We start from the raw sequence: 13,270 nt of genomic DNA, 5'->3' as shown, positions 1-13,270 counted from the left end.
TTCGCTGATTTTTTTTTCAGCCCTTGTTTTATATGACGTGTAAGGTTTAATACTCTTACAATTCCAAAGCAACACGCGCAAGTAATGGCTTTAGTTCATTTTATTTAAAAAAATCAGCATAACATAAGCATTTATTTATTGCATTAATAACATTCTGTGTGTCTGCTGTTGCCTGCAGAGGGCGCCACAGGCCCGTCGCCTATTTGTGCCAGGATTGGTTTACAAGTTTATAGTTTATCTATCTATCTATCTATCTATCTATCTATCTATCTATCTATCTATCTATCTAATATATATATATATATATATATTTAATACATATACATTTATATCTATCTATCTATCTATCTATCTATCTATCTATATATATATATATATATATATATATATATATATATATATATATATATATATATATATATATATATATATATATATATATATTTTGGAGACCGGCGTCGGCCAGAGGAGGATGGGTTTCTCTCAAGGTTTCTTCCTCATGCCCTTAGGGAGTTTTTCCTTGCCACTGTCGCCCTTGGCTTGTTCACTGGGGGCTTGGACCTGGACACTTGTAAAGCTGCTTTGTGACAACAACTGCTGTAAAAAGCGCTATATAAATTATATATATATATATATATATATATATATATATAAGCATTAATATTTATGTTCTGGGTTATCTTATTTATAAAGAACAGGACAGTCAAAACTTAAATTCATTATTCGTTTTATTCATGTATTGTATTCATTTATATTTATACAATATACAATTATTAATCATTTATACAATAAGTCATCTAAAGCAAATGTGCAATATACACTATATATATTATGTAATTCATTAAATAACTGACACATTCAAATAATCTGTATAGTGTTGCAGTGTACAAAATATATGGTGATAATCTTAAAAATGTGTAAAAAATAAATTAAAATTAAATCATAAAAAAAAAATCTGTCAAACACACTTGGTTAAAAAGTGGGTGTCGTCTACAAGTTTGGTTAATATGTGCAAAATTTTGCAATCTTCTGTGTTCCTTCGTCTAGCCCACACTGCAGGCCACGGCTCATATTCATCAGTGTATATTTTTTTCTCAGATGAAAGGAAGGTGTATGTCAATATTAAAGATGCCAATTATTCTTCATAAAAAGACAGGATTCCCTTCTATTGGAAATCGAATGCAATATACGACACTTGATCCAGCAAGTAGTTTTTTACTAGATGCCATTTGATAATGTTTGTGTTACTCATATACTGTCAGGTGTCTGATATGTTATGAAATGTCGTCATACACACAACCACAGATCTGGTGCTTCTGTGTGGGTCTAAAACCCTGTTCAGCGCCGCACCTCTTACACACACTCAGGTTTTTTTTAAACTTCCGTTGGACCAAGAGATGATGATGATGATGATGTGCAAAAGGATTTGCTGCACATGCAAAATCTTCTAAAATTCTGTTTCTCTTGTAAGATCCCTCATAGGGGTTCAATAAATTCTTAGGACTTTAATGTGGGCTACTCCACAGGAATGTTCACTGGGAGACATTTTTGTCCATTAAACAATATTTTTGCAAAACTCAACATAAAAAACTTTCCTTTCACAATTGGGGAAAAATAAGAAATATATAAGCCTGGTTGTTTATTGCTGCCAAAATTTGCAGTGGAAGCTAATATGTGTAAATGTTCCACATTCCAGGCATTATTAATCTGACTAGAAGTTGGTTTGGAAAACAAAGTGACTTTGTTGTTATGGAGACTGAACAGAAGTTAGCTATAATTGTTTTACAGTATTAAAATAACATTGAGAGATGCATACATATTCAGAGCTACATTTGAAAATGAATGGTATGATACCAAGGCTTTGGTCATCAGAATAGTTCCATAATTTGGTTCTAGCTAACAACATCATGTGCAAATTAAAAGTGACCCATTAAAGTAAGGGAAAATATGAACATTAAACATGCCAGAATCATACTTGCTTTCTAGTATGTTGCATGCAACAGGCAACGCACTTTCATACATGCACTTTCCTCCAGACACTGACCCACCTCATGCGACTCAACCTGAAACGCGGAATGAGCTCCCAGATGGTGGTCCATCGACGCCGCACTCTCCTTGAGAGGGCTATTCAACTGTAAACCAAGACAGAACCTGGCTACAATGGCTCTGACAATTGCAGTAATGTAATGTGCACAGTAAATCATTTTACAGCACTTGGAATAGTGTAATGCTATTGAAAATCTCAGACCTTGCAAAAATAAAAAATAAAAACCAAAAATCAAAACCCCAGTATGAGGAGCTGGGCTGGTCTGAGGCAATACAGCAGTATAATTTATATTGGGAAGATAAAGCATGATGCAACGGAGATTGGAACCCACCCAACACTACGCAATTTATGATGCAGTCAAAAACCAGACCCTGAGTCCTTGAGGTCAGCTGCGTATCCGTCCGCAGCAGGCCAGGTGAGCAACAAAACCTGAAGAAGAGGCCATTGGTCAGTGTAGGAAGCTATGAAACCTTTGCAACAAACCTAACACAATATTCAGCTGCGGCTGAATGAAAGTTTCAGCTCCATGGTTACGGCCCTTACAACTCTAGACCCATTATTCCAGCCCTCAGAATTCAGTTATGGCCCCCAGAATCCAGGACTCATTGGTATTCTCCCAGCAGTTACAACTATGATCCTTTCCCCAATGTTCCAGGTTCTCTTCTCCCTGAACGTGGCAACCCTCAGCCCCTAGGATATGGAAGTGACAAATCCCATCGTCACGGATGGGAGTTGATGCTACTTGGCAGAGCAGGGTCAGACTGCGGCCGGTGGAGGTCTGTGGCTGTACTGCTACTCTTGGGCATCTCAGGAGGCGAAGGGAGGTGGATCGGAAGAAGCGATTTGGAATGCTGATGGCTGGGGAGAACAGTCTGGGCTTCAGGAAGGGCGTGGAGATGAGAGGGCTCCTGCATCTGCTCGGGGAAAGACGGTGTGTGAGATGGTCTGAATCTGAGTCTCTGGACATTTGTCAAGAAGTATGAACAAAGTCTGACACTGAGTTTTTCGATTCAGGCTAAGACTTCACTCTGCTGAAGAACTTAGCATTCTGGAAATGACATGTATTAATTTCCAGGTTATACGTGAGGTCATGTCTCTTTCTGGCAATCCAGGAGTGAGAGAAAATATGAGAAAATGTTTCATGAACAATAAAATGTTGACCATCTGAAAAGACACTGGCACAGAATGGTAGCAGAGGAATTGAATCTGAACAAATGAATTAAACTTGAACAAAAGCGTTTCTGTGAAAGAACCATTGATTTTAAGACTAACACTTAAGACATTTACCACACATTATGACATACCACCCTTTACTTTTTGTGAATGTTTCAGTCAACAGTCTCTTTTTCATAGATTTGTAATGGATTGCAAAAAACAAGGGAAAACACACCGTATTACACACTATTGCAAAATGTTTCGCGTCAAATTTTGTTTTTTGTTAACCAGCTATGTATTTTTAATCAATTTGTCATATGTTCTCATCAATTTATAATGTGGCGTCACCTACACAGTTTGGAAATGGAGAAATAATGGATTTTAGACAACACATAGTGAGCAGCTAAGTAAACATTATAAAAAATTGCCAGTGCTCAACTAGCAAAATCGTGTAAACAGAAATAGAATGAAAAACATTAGACATCATTGTTTTTCTTTTTTCTTTACTTGAGAATGACGGGTGTCATAGAAAAGCAAACCCATCCCATGCCTGGGAGGCATTCCTCATTATGACACCCTGTACCCTATGAAGCCATTTGATGAAGCGTGGTGTGTAACCTGCTGGGCACCTTTGGGGCTGGCCTGAGGCTTTCAATGGTGCTGACTGCAGCTACAGGCTGCACTCTGACATCAAGCTTCCGGTAGTCCTGGCTGGCCGCAACCATGCTGTAGGCAGGCGGACCCGCAGACAGCTGTCTCTGCAGCAGCTGAAGGACCATCTGGATGTCCGACGTCATCTGAGACTCCAGTCTGGGCACAACACACACCTCAATGAGAGACAGTGAGATCACTGTTCTGAATCAGCCCCACAACTCTTTTGGTCCAGAACACGGCTTAATCCATATTGGAGAAATCAGCCCTAAGATGTTTGATCTTTGAGACAAATTCAACGGTTTTTATGTTGTAGTAACTGAATTCCAGCTCTAGAGGGAGCCTGTGTCCTGATGGTCACCTTATAAATGACATGCTCTAAAAGTTAACTCATAAAAAGAGTCACATGTCCTGGGACTTCTTCCATGTTACAGAATGCTTCATCTCTGTCCTATGGATGTCTTGTTCTAAGGTGCTTGTGGTTAAGAGGAAACAGAAGCATGTAATTTTTTCACTAGAGTGAGAGTGAGAGAGAGAGTGTGAGAGAGAGAGAGAGAGAAAGTTTGGCATGCCGGTAATGGAGAAGAGAGATGTGAGGCTCAGCTGGTGCAGGATTTCTGCAGCCGGATGCCTCTTTACCTCTCTGCCAGCATTTCAGCTAAAAATACCACCTGCTGTTAGTCTACACAGTCTGCTGCTTCTAGTATGTGTGTGTGTGCATGTGTGCACGAGTGAGTGTGGGACTAAGTGTTGATAACGCTGAGCTCAGCCAGTTTTGTCCACAGAGTCTGAAGTTTACGGGCAGATGAGCGATAACCGGGAGCCCCCGGGTCTGTGACAGTCTGCGATTGGATGAATTTGCTGGCATGTAAAGCAGTGAGGGTCGTACATGTCTTAGACAAGTGCTCTGTTAGGAGCACCACTGCTGTAACAGGCAGATTAAAAGCTGCTTTTACCTCTGTCTTCTCACGCTGACGGACGTAGCAGCATTTACGGCTCATGTGTCTATTTCACAGTTTTTCAATGAGTGGTAAAAAAAAACAACAACTGTAAAATGCAGACTGAGGCCACGAGAGTCGTAAATGGTGTGGGCGAGGCAGGCTCCCGTCTGGCTCCGGTCCAAACTCTGCTACCTGTTCAGGTGCTGCTGCAGGTGAGCCAGTCTCTGCTCCACCTCTCCGTATGTGAGGTCAATGTCCTCCTCCTCCTCCACTCTGAGCTTGTGGGTCTGAGCAGAGTCGTCAGGAGCATCCTTAAACCTCATGCTCTCCCAGTCAGCAGTCGGCATGTCTACACACACACACACACACACACACACACACACACACACACACACACACACACACACACACAAAGAGTTACACTCTAATGTAATCTCACAGAGCAAAGACCTTTCTTCCCATATTTTAGAGGCTATCAAAATCACGGAGGTCCTAGATGGAGACCTCCGGTCTGCTGTGGTGTGTTTGCTCTTTTCCGCCGGTCGGAGCTTTGCTGCCGTTGTGAGGGTGATGCTGCTCCTATCTCAGCTGGAGCAGCAGAGCTAACAGAGACGCTACAGCCCAGGGGTTATCTTCCAGCGCCACCTTGCCTGGGCCACTGCCAGCCAGAGCCACCTGCTTACAGCTGATCTGAGATCAGACACTGGGGTCAGACAAGGGGTGAGCCATGCTGTTCACTCACAATGCTCTGATAAAATGCTACTTGTGGTTAGAGACACTGCACTGAAAGCCCAGAGAGTCTGGGCTGCAGACTCTATAGTGCAGGCTACTGCAGAAAGCTTCAGATATATATGCATGCCTTATAAGTACATAATATCAGCGTCTGAGTTTCTGATGCTGATCCACGAGTTTCTGATCGGCTCTGTTGTCCATCAACCTCATTCTGTGGATCTGAATGATCCAGTCAGCTTTGAAACCACACCAAGCTGACCAGCTCTAGTGACCACAGGCAGATGTATTACTGTATTGAATGAGCACCAGGTTCTCTGTCATCAGCTTAGAGACACTTTTTCAAGAAGAATGAGTTTGGGAGTACATGTGTCTCATCAAAAAGCATCAACCCCGCGCCAGGACGCTAAATCTCATGCTACGCTTGCTACAAATATTGTGCATTTAGATGTAAAACGGGTTGCAAAAGATGTCAGTTACACTCTCGGGATTATCCTTACATGTGGCGTCTGAATGACTAGCTATGTGTGTGCGTGTGTGAGTGTGGGTGTATACAGAATATTTAGTATATGTGGGCTTGCTGTGCACTATTGTGGAGTTCATTTGAGGTCATTTCTATTTTAAAACAAACAAACAAAGACCCAAAAAAGCAAAGACAGGCCCCACTGGAAGTGAGTGCACCCTCCTGTGGTCATGTGGGGAGAGCTGTGTTGGTTTCCGTATGGCTGTGTGGCATACACGTTCTGGGCAGTAGGAGAACGTTGGGACATTACGCCCGGGCACAGGGAACTTGATGGGGACAGTAAGCCAGCGGATTTTCCTAAAGCCTCCAGAAATAGCCTCACTGTGACCTAAAGCTCCTGAAAGATCTGCTCCGCTGAGACCTCCACAGCTCTCTCGCTCTCCCCATCTCTCTCAGCTCTTTCTCCATCTCTCTCAACTCTTTCTCCATCTGTCTCAGCTCTTTCTCCATCTGTCTCAGCTCTCTGTCCATCTCTCCAAACTGCAAATCTTTTACATGGATTAATAAAGAGCTCTGTCTGATAACCATTACGTTTTTACGGTTAGAGCGCTGTGTATCTCATCAATCACTTAAAATGTCTCAGAGCTTCTTTGGGAGCAAATGTAATGAATTCATCTTTGAAGCATCAATCAATCAAAATGCCTGTTTTTACGACAAAATGCCCACATTATATGGAAGCTTTATTGCTTAAATCATCATTGGAAACCATATTTTGGGGTCACCTTGAGGGATCGCACATTAAGTTTGTGTCAAGACAGTTTACAGGTCATACATTTTCCCATCATTCACACCGGAGTGGCACCAGGTCACTGTAACCTTACCATCATAACACGGCCGTGGCTCCAGCTCCCCCCGGGCTGGTGGGCAGGCAGGGGCTGGACCGTAGCCCTCCACGCAGGGATATCCCATCACTGCCGCACCCTGGTTCCTCTGCTGTTCCTCCCTGGAGGTGCGGCGTTCGGCTGAGCCCCTCTTTGAGCTGAGGTGCGACTCCCCCTGCTCCTTCCTGCTCTCGTTCTCTGAGTCTTTGCAGCTTCCCCCTGTTGGAGGTCACCAGTGCGGGTGAGAGGAACACACTGGACACGAGTGCTACCTGAAACCCCCAGAGCACATTACAATGGTACCTAATACACACAACAGGGCTGTACGACGTCCTTGGGGCTGTCCCTATAGACGTTTACTTTTTTTTGTATACTCTACTTTGTTACAAACACTCTCACAGCGTACAATTCCGACTGTAATCTCTGTGTTTTGCACGTTTTGGGCCGCTATCCTCTGGATCATCATCATTGGTCAGTTTCATAACTCAAAGCCCCAGGCACACTGTGTCTGCTGAGACTTGTTTGTGGCCCGTTCCTACAACGGTTCTGCTATTGGGCTGATAAAGAGTGATTTGCAAGAGTTTGTTATAATAATTATAGTTACAATAATACACAATAATATGACAGGGGTAGCTCATAAAGTGGCCCGTGAGTGTAGGGATAAGACAGGTGTTTGGTGGGTGAGTGTACGAGGGTATTATGATTACCCAGACACTAGGACAAAGGGAAGCTCGTGTGTATATCACATAATCAAAAGAACACAGGAAGATATGTGGCTTGATGATGCTGTGACAGACATAACGCACCATAAAACAACGTACGAATGAAACGCAGCAGGCTGATGGCTGTAGAGACGGTACCTTTGGACGTCTTGGGCTTCAGGGAACTCTTCCTCTTGCCTTTACTGTCTTCTCCATCTGAATCACTGGCTTGTGAGTAACTGGTCTATGTTGAGATATGAATTAGCATACAGGCATCATGCTAAACAGACAGTAAACATGCTAAATATAAATATTTCGCTTTGCAAAAGGTCCAGTACTGTTACTTCTGCAACCACTTCATCGGCCACTACCCAGTGGCCTCTAGTTTCAAGGGCTGGAACAGATACCCAGTTCTGGTAAAGACCTACTTTGGCACTCTCATCTCTCAGGTTAAAGGTGAGCTCCAGGTTGGTGAGGAAGTGGTCAGAGAACTCGGGGTACATGTCCAGAACCTCCAGAAGCTCTTCTCGGTTGATGGTGTGCAGGTCACAGTAGCTCAGGGCACGCACGTCTGCGTTTGACTTGCCCGGCTTTGCATACAGGTGGATCATCTCTCCGAAGATGTCATTCTTTCCTGACAGTTACAAGACAGATAATCACATAAGTCCGAGTAGAGTAAAACCTGTGTGGGTCGATATTTTATGAGGGGCTTATCTCCACCATATATTATCATGGCTGGAGTTGGAACATCACCTTTAACAAAATCAATGAGTGTAGCTGTGCATCCTCTGTGTGTGCATCTCTGTGCGTACGTGTTTTTTTGGGTCGCTCCCGGCAAAACTCTTTGTGTGCGGATTATCAGAGCTCCCTCTCTGCGGGGATTATAAGGGCAGATCCGGGTGCCGTTTCTCAAAAGCATGGCAGCACAGCGCTCGCGGCGGAGTGTTCAACGTGAGCCTCGTCACTCTGTGAGCGCTGGGCCATCACGCGGTTATTTCCTCAGCACTTCCCACGCTGCCACTCTCCTTTCATTCAATATTTAAGCACGGACGCGCCTGCCGCACACTCTCACTTTGATGACCACAGACGCGCCGTCGTACGCGCCCGACAAGCTTTGCTGTCCTCCCATCAAAAGGAATAGAAACGCTTTTGATAATCCGGCTAAATATGTTACCGTGCTGCAAAATGCCTCCCCCACCCCCTCCTGCCACATCTTCTCCCACACGCCGCCTGGCACGAGACGGCACGCCGCTGAGCGCGAGGACAGAATCAGCTGTCGTTCAGAAATGGCCGTGTGTGGTCTTCGCAGAGGACAAAGGTGTGTTGGCGCGCGGGAGGCACCTCGGAGGGGACGGGGAGATGTCAAGCCCTGAGAGCCACTCTGCTTCTTATATGACAGACCTTAGCAGGAATTTAAAGGATTTAAGGAATATTTGGGCAGCTCTAACACTTCTTTGTTAGGGTTTTCTCGTTTTAATGCTTTGAAAGACGGGAATTTTATAGCTGCTCATACCAACTGTGTGGTTTGATGTATGCAGCCTCTGCTCTCTGTTTCTGTACCTAGCGTGGCCCCGTTGTGTCAGTCGATCAAGGCGAGTGCTCCGCGGGTGAGAAACAACTGTGTTTTAAAGGTGGCAGCATCTGGTGCAACTATGGGACCCGCGCCGGCGTTCAAGCACTGGGGGGGAACAGGCCCGGTAATTGCTGCTCTCAGCACAGCACAGCCTTTCCAGAGCTTTGGGATGGACGGAATAAACAGCTCGATACATCTACGGAATCTCAGGACACCCGTCGCTGTCCCCGTCGCCGTCCCCCTCGCCGTCTCTTTCGTTCTGCTGCCTTCACACACAAGTCCTCGCTATAAAAAGCCCACTGCAGCTCGCTGTAGAGACGGCTGCTTCCTTCGCTCTGCACTTTGATGAAAGAAACGAAGACATGAGGGGAGACACTTAGCAAAAAATGTCAGAAGGCCCTCGCAGTCGCGCGAGCAGAATTCTGGGGCTCGAAACTCTTGACAGAAAAAAATAAAAGCATTGAAAAAAAAACATAAAAACCAAAACCAGTTTCCAGATAATTGTCATTCAAGTCATAATTGCGCACCGTCTCTCACACTGGTATGCATCAAATTCAGGCAGAGAAACCTTCATAGGACTAAATGGAATAAATTCCTTAGAAGCAAAGCCTCACAGTTTTACTACTACTTAAATGTCAAGCTGACTACACCAAACGACATCAGTCAGAATGCATTTTAATGTTTACGACAGCACTGTGCAAATGTGTGTTGTTCAGAAGTACAGAACAGCGTAGAAGGGACTTATTTGATACTGGCATACTGCCATTAGAACATTCACTCTGAAAGCAATGGCCATGCATTTAGCGCTGGCTTTTACCTTCATATGGTAAGGAGCACTTACATGTCACAAAGCCTTAATTATCATACGTATACAGCCCAACAAGAAACAAGTATAGAGAGAAGCCCATTTGCCAGCTGAAGACCTGCTTCATTTAATCGAGGTGCAGACAAAATGAAAATGTCCTCGACACTGAATTACAAACTGGCGGGGAAAATGTTTTAGGTATTACAGCAGTCGTTAGAGCAGCACTCGTCATATTACGTGCCATTTAGGGCTTTATTGAAGTAACGGTGACCTCGACACTGCTGTTATTAGTTTTGCGCCCGACGTCCAATGTGACAAATGCTAGACAGCGTGAACCTGCTGCAGCTCTGTATCAACAAGAAGGAGCTTCTCATCATCTTTGTATCATTCTAATTCAGTAATGGCTGAGCCATTTCACACAAGTTTGTCCCCAGCCCACTATAGCAATTTAACACCGTAAGTACTACTTGAATAGAAATATCAGAATTGAAGTAATGGTTCTGATGTCATTTTTCTAACTAAGGCAGGTGACCCTTAAGCCCCATAAGATTTGGTCTGTCAAAGGTGCATTTTAACTCTATTGATTTTTTGGCCATGGTTCTGTTTTAATAATTAAACCTTAATTTAATAATTAGTTAGTTTAATAATTAAACCTTATACTGACTTTTGTGCAGCCATTTTTTAAGTGACCCAGCGACTTTTGCTGCTGTTGCATCGGGATGTCAACACGAACCCTCCACAACAAAGATAACCTTCTACATGGGGCTATTACGAAGAACACCGAGACAGATGGATCAATATTGGCAGTACTTTTACCTGTTAAACAACAAAGATCCTGCGTTGAAGTCAGTGCTAATCTTTCAGAGACACACGTGTGCCACAGTGCCTACAGCCAACTCTACAGAAACAGCCTGGTGCCCTCACCCAGGATGGCCACCACAACATCGTCCTTCAGGATCTCGATGGAACCTCGGGAGAGGAAGTAGAGAGCAGTGAGGACGTCTCCGCTGTGCACGAGCGTGTCCCCCGGGGGGGCGTGCGTGGTCTTAAAGCGCATGGCCAGCGCACGCAGGCATCCTTTAGTGGCCCCGCGGAACGCCTTGCAGCCCTGCAGAAGACTCTTGTTCAAGTGGAGGCATATGTCAGCCTGCAGGCACTCAGGGAAGCCCTTTAAAACCTAAAGGGAAGGCGCAAAGGGGGATAGGGAGACAATAGAAAGGAAACAGACATTACCTTCATCTGTATTGGTATGGCAATTATGTCGGGCTTGTGCACACGCGCATGCACATATAATTTAGTTTCCCTTATAATACAGATGCCCCGTGACACAGTATTTCTTTTGCAGAATAAATAGAATGTGCATGTTTTATATGGAGCTGTGTTTAAAGCTTACAAGCTTAGGGAACATATGTTCCTTCTTTTCACAAGCGCCTTCAACTCAAGTGTCTCGTAATGCACTGCAATTCAATGCAGCACAACACGATCTGGATGAAATGGAATAGAAGACGCGTCTACACTGCGCAAAGCTGAAATGGAATTCGCATTGAAAGCAGTAAATGAATTCAGATGAAAAGGTGCTCTTTGAAGTAAAGGGCCATAGTAAACAGTGGAAGGGAATGAGACAGACAAAGAATCCTGTTTTCATAAATACCTCCTGCTTGTCCCAGGTTGATAAGGTCATTCCACATGGAGAAAAAGACAGACAGAGACAGATACCGCGTTCAGTACAAGCATAAAAGCTCACACATTTCTTTTGAACTGCTCACGTCTCAGAGGAGCTAATGTATGGACGCGAGATCTTAAACGAGCAAATAAAATCTTGTAGAAAACAAGAAAGTGAACTGAAATCAGACTCAAACATCAAACATTTAAGACAAACGACCACATACATTTGACTATGCGGGGCAAATGCGGAGGTACCGAGGGCGAGCCGCCACCACCCGCGTGCACACGCACCATGTTCATGTCGATGCCGTTGGTGTAGGTCCAGGAGTGCTGGAAGTACTCCTCCAGCCTCTGGCGGAGCGGGTTGGGGATCTGGTGGAAGCGGATGAACTCTTTCACCCGGAGCATCTGCATGTGATACCGCGCCGTGCCGGAGTACAGTCGCTGGATGATGGCCGACACGTTCCCGAAAATGCTGGCATACATCAGAGCTAAACAGGACGGCTTGGAATTAGCTGCTGTGTCATTCTTTGACATCTAGAACAACTTTTACTAAAAGCAAATATATGTAAACCTAGTTGTTGTTGAATCTGCTGGGGCCAGGCTCACATTGCTCTTTTCATTCTCTTTTATTGGCTTCTCAGCAGTTACTGAATAATCCACATTAGTTACAAAAGATGTGTTTTAAAACAATAAGCAGTTTAAGAACAGTCTGCAGTTCGAGGGGATAATATGGATCTCATAAATGTAGCCCTATTTCCCTTCATATAGGACCATTACAGTGGCAGGATATCCAGTCCTAATAACCACAAATTATGATGTAGGTTACATGATTTCTGATCATTTATCAATATGAACATATTACAGTAATTCTCATCAGTACCCTAAAACTGAGCTTTGCATTCACTCTGCTTGAGTAAACCTAAAAGCTCCACTCACATCCGATGAGCATCACACAGATGGAGAAGATCTTCTCGGAGTTGGTGTTTGGCGAGACGTTGCCGAACCCTACACTGGTCAGGCTGCTGAAGGTGAAATACAGCGCCGTGACGTATTTGTCCTTTATGGATGGTCCGGAACTGGGGTCACTGTAGTTGTACCGCTTCCCGATAGACACGCCGAGATTGTCCAGCCAGCCGATCTTGTGTTCCAGGTAAGGCTTCTCCACGTTGCCGATGGCGTACCAGATGCAGGCCAGCCAATGAGCGATGAGCGCAAAGATGCACATGAGGAGCATGAGGACTGCCGCGCCGTACTCCGAGTAGCGGTCCAGCTTCCGCGCCACGCGGACCAATCGCAGAAGCCGGGCTGTTTTCAGCAGGCCAATCAGAGTGGTTGTCTAAAGACAGAGGTTACCCAGAGTAACATTGAGGCAAAAGAAATAAATCTGAAGTATTCAACACAAGACAACATGAAAGATGACCAAAATCTAAAACGTATAACTCTACACAATACTGTTTTATGGCAAATAAAGCACATTTTGAAAACTACAATGAAAAATTTTAAATCGTAAAACATGTATATTTATATCTTTATATTTTGCACTTTTGAATCCGTTTAGTAGCAGCAGTGCAGTTACAGGCACACACACACAAACACACACAAGACATTGCAGCACTGCACTGTCGACTAATTTGTTTTGTGCCGATATATCTACTG

The 13,270-nt window shown here is 44.2% G+C and overlaps 1 protein-coding gene across 3 annotated transcripts in view; it reads right to left on the bottom strand.

Annotated features, from left to right (window-relative positions):
* Positions 1-798: 798 nt before the first annotated feature.
* LOC143512505 (potassium voltage-gated channel subfamily H member 7) overlaps positions 799-13,270 on the bottom strand; it is a 43,442-nt gene continuing 30,970 nt past the window's right edge. For 2 of the 3 annotated variants that reach the window (XM_077002896.1, XM_077002897.1), the window contains 9 exons: positions 12,551-12,950; positions 11,902-12,102; positions 10,871-11,125; positions 7,997-8,202; positions 7,728-7,812; positions 6,868-7,086; positions 4,987-5,143; positions 3,832-4,012; positions 799-2,961 (listed from right to left, as the gene is read on the bottom strand). In XM_077002896.1, coding sequence (XP_076859011.1) covers positions 2,767-2,961; positions 3,832-4,012; positions 4,987-5,143; positions 6,868-7,086; positions 7,728-7,812; positions 7,997-8,202; positions 10,871-11,125; positions 11,902-12,102; positions 12,551-12,950 — 1,899 coding nt within the window. In that variant the 3' untranslated portion in view covers positions 799-2,766. The remainder of the gene's footprint in view (positions 2,962-3,831; positions 4,013-4,986; positions 5,144-6,867; positions 7,087-7,727; positions 7,813-7,996; positions 8,203-10,870; positions 11,126-11,901; positions 12,103-12,550; positions 12,951-13,270) is intronic. The other variant, XR_013130475.1, reaches the window with a different exon arrangement.

This window comes from Brachyhypopomus gauderio, chromosome 4 (genome assembly GCF_052324685.1).
Source record: "Brachyhypopomus gauderio isolate BG-103 chromosome 4, BGAUD_0.2, whole genome shotgun sequence".
Lineage (NCBI taxonomy): Eukaryota > Metazoa > Chordata > Actinopteri > Gymnotiformes > Hypopomidae > Brachyhypopomus > Brachyhypopomus gauderio.
This window is presented reverse-complemented; position numbering and strand designations above follow the sequence as displayed.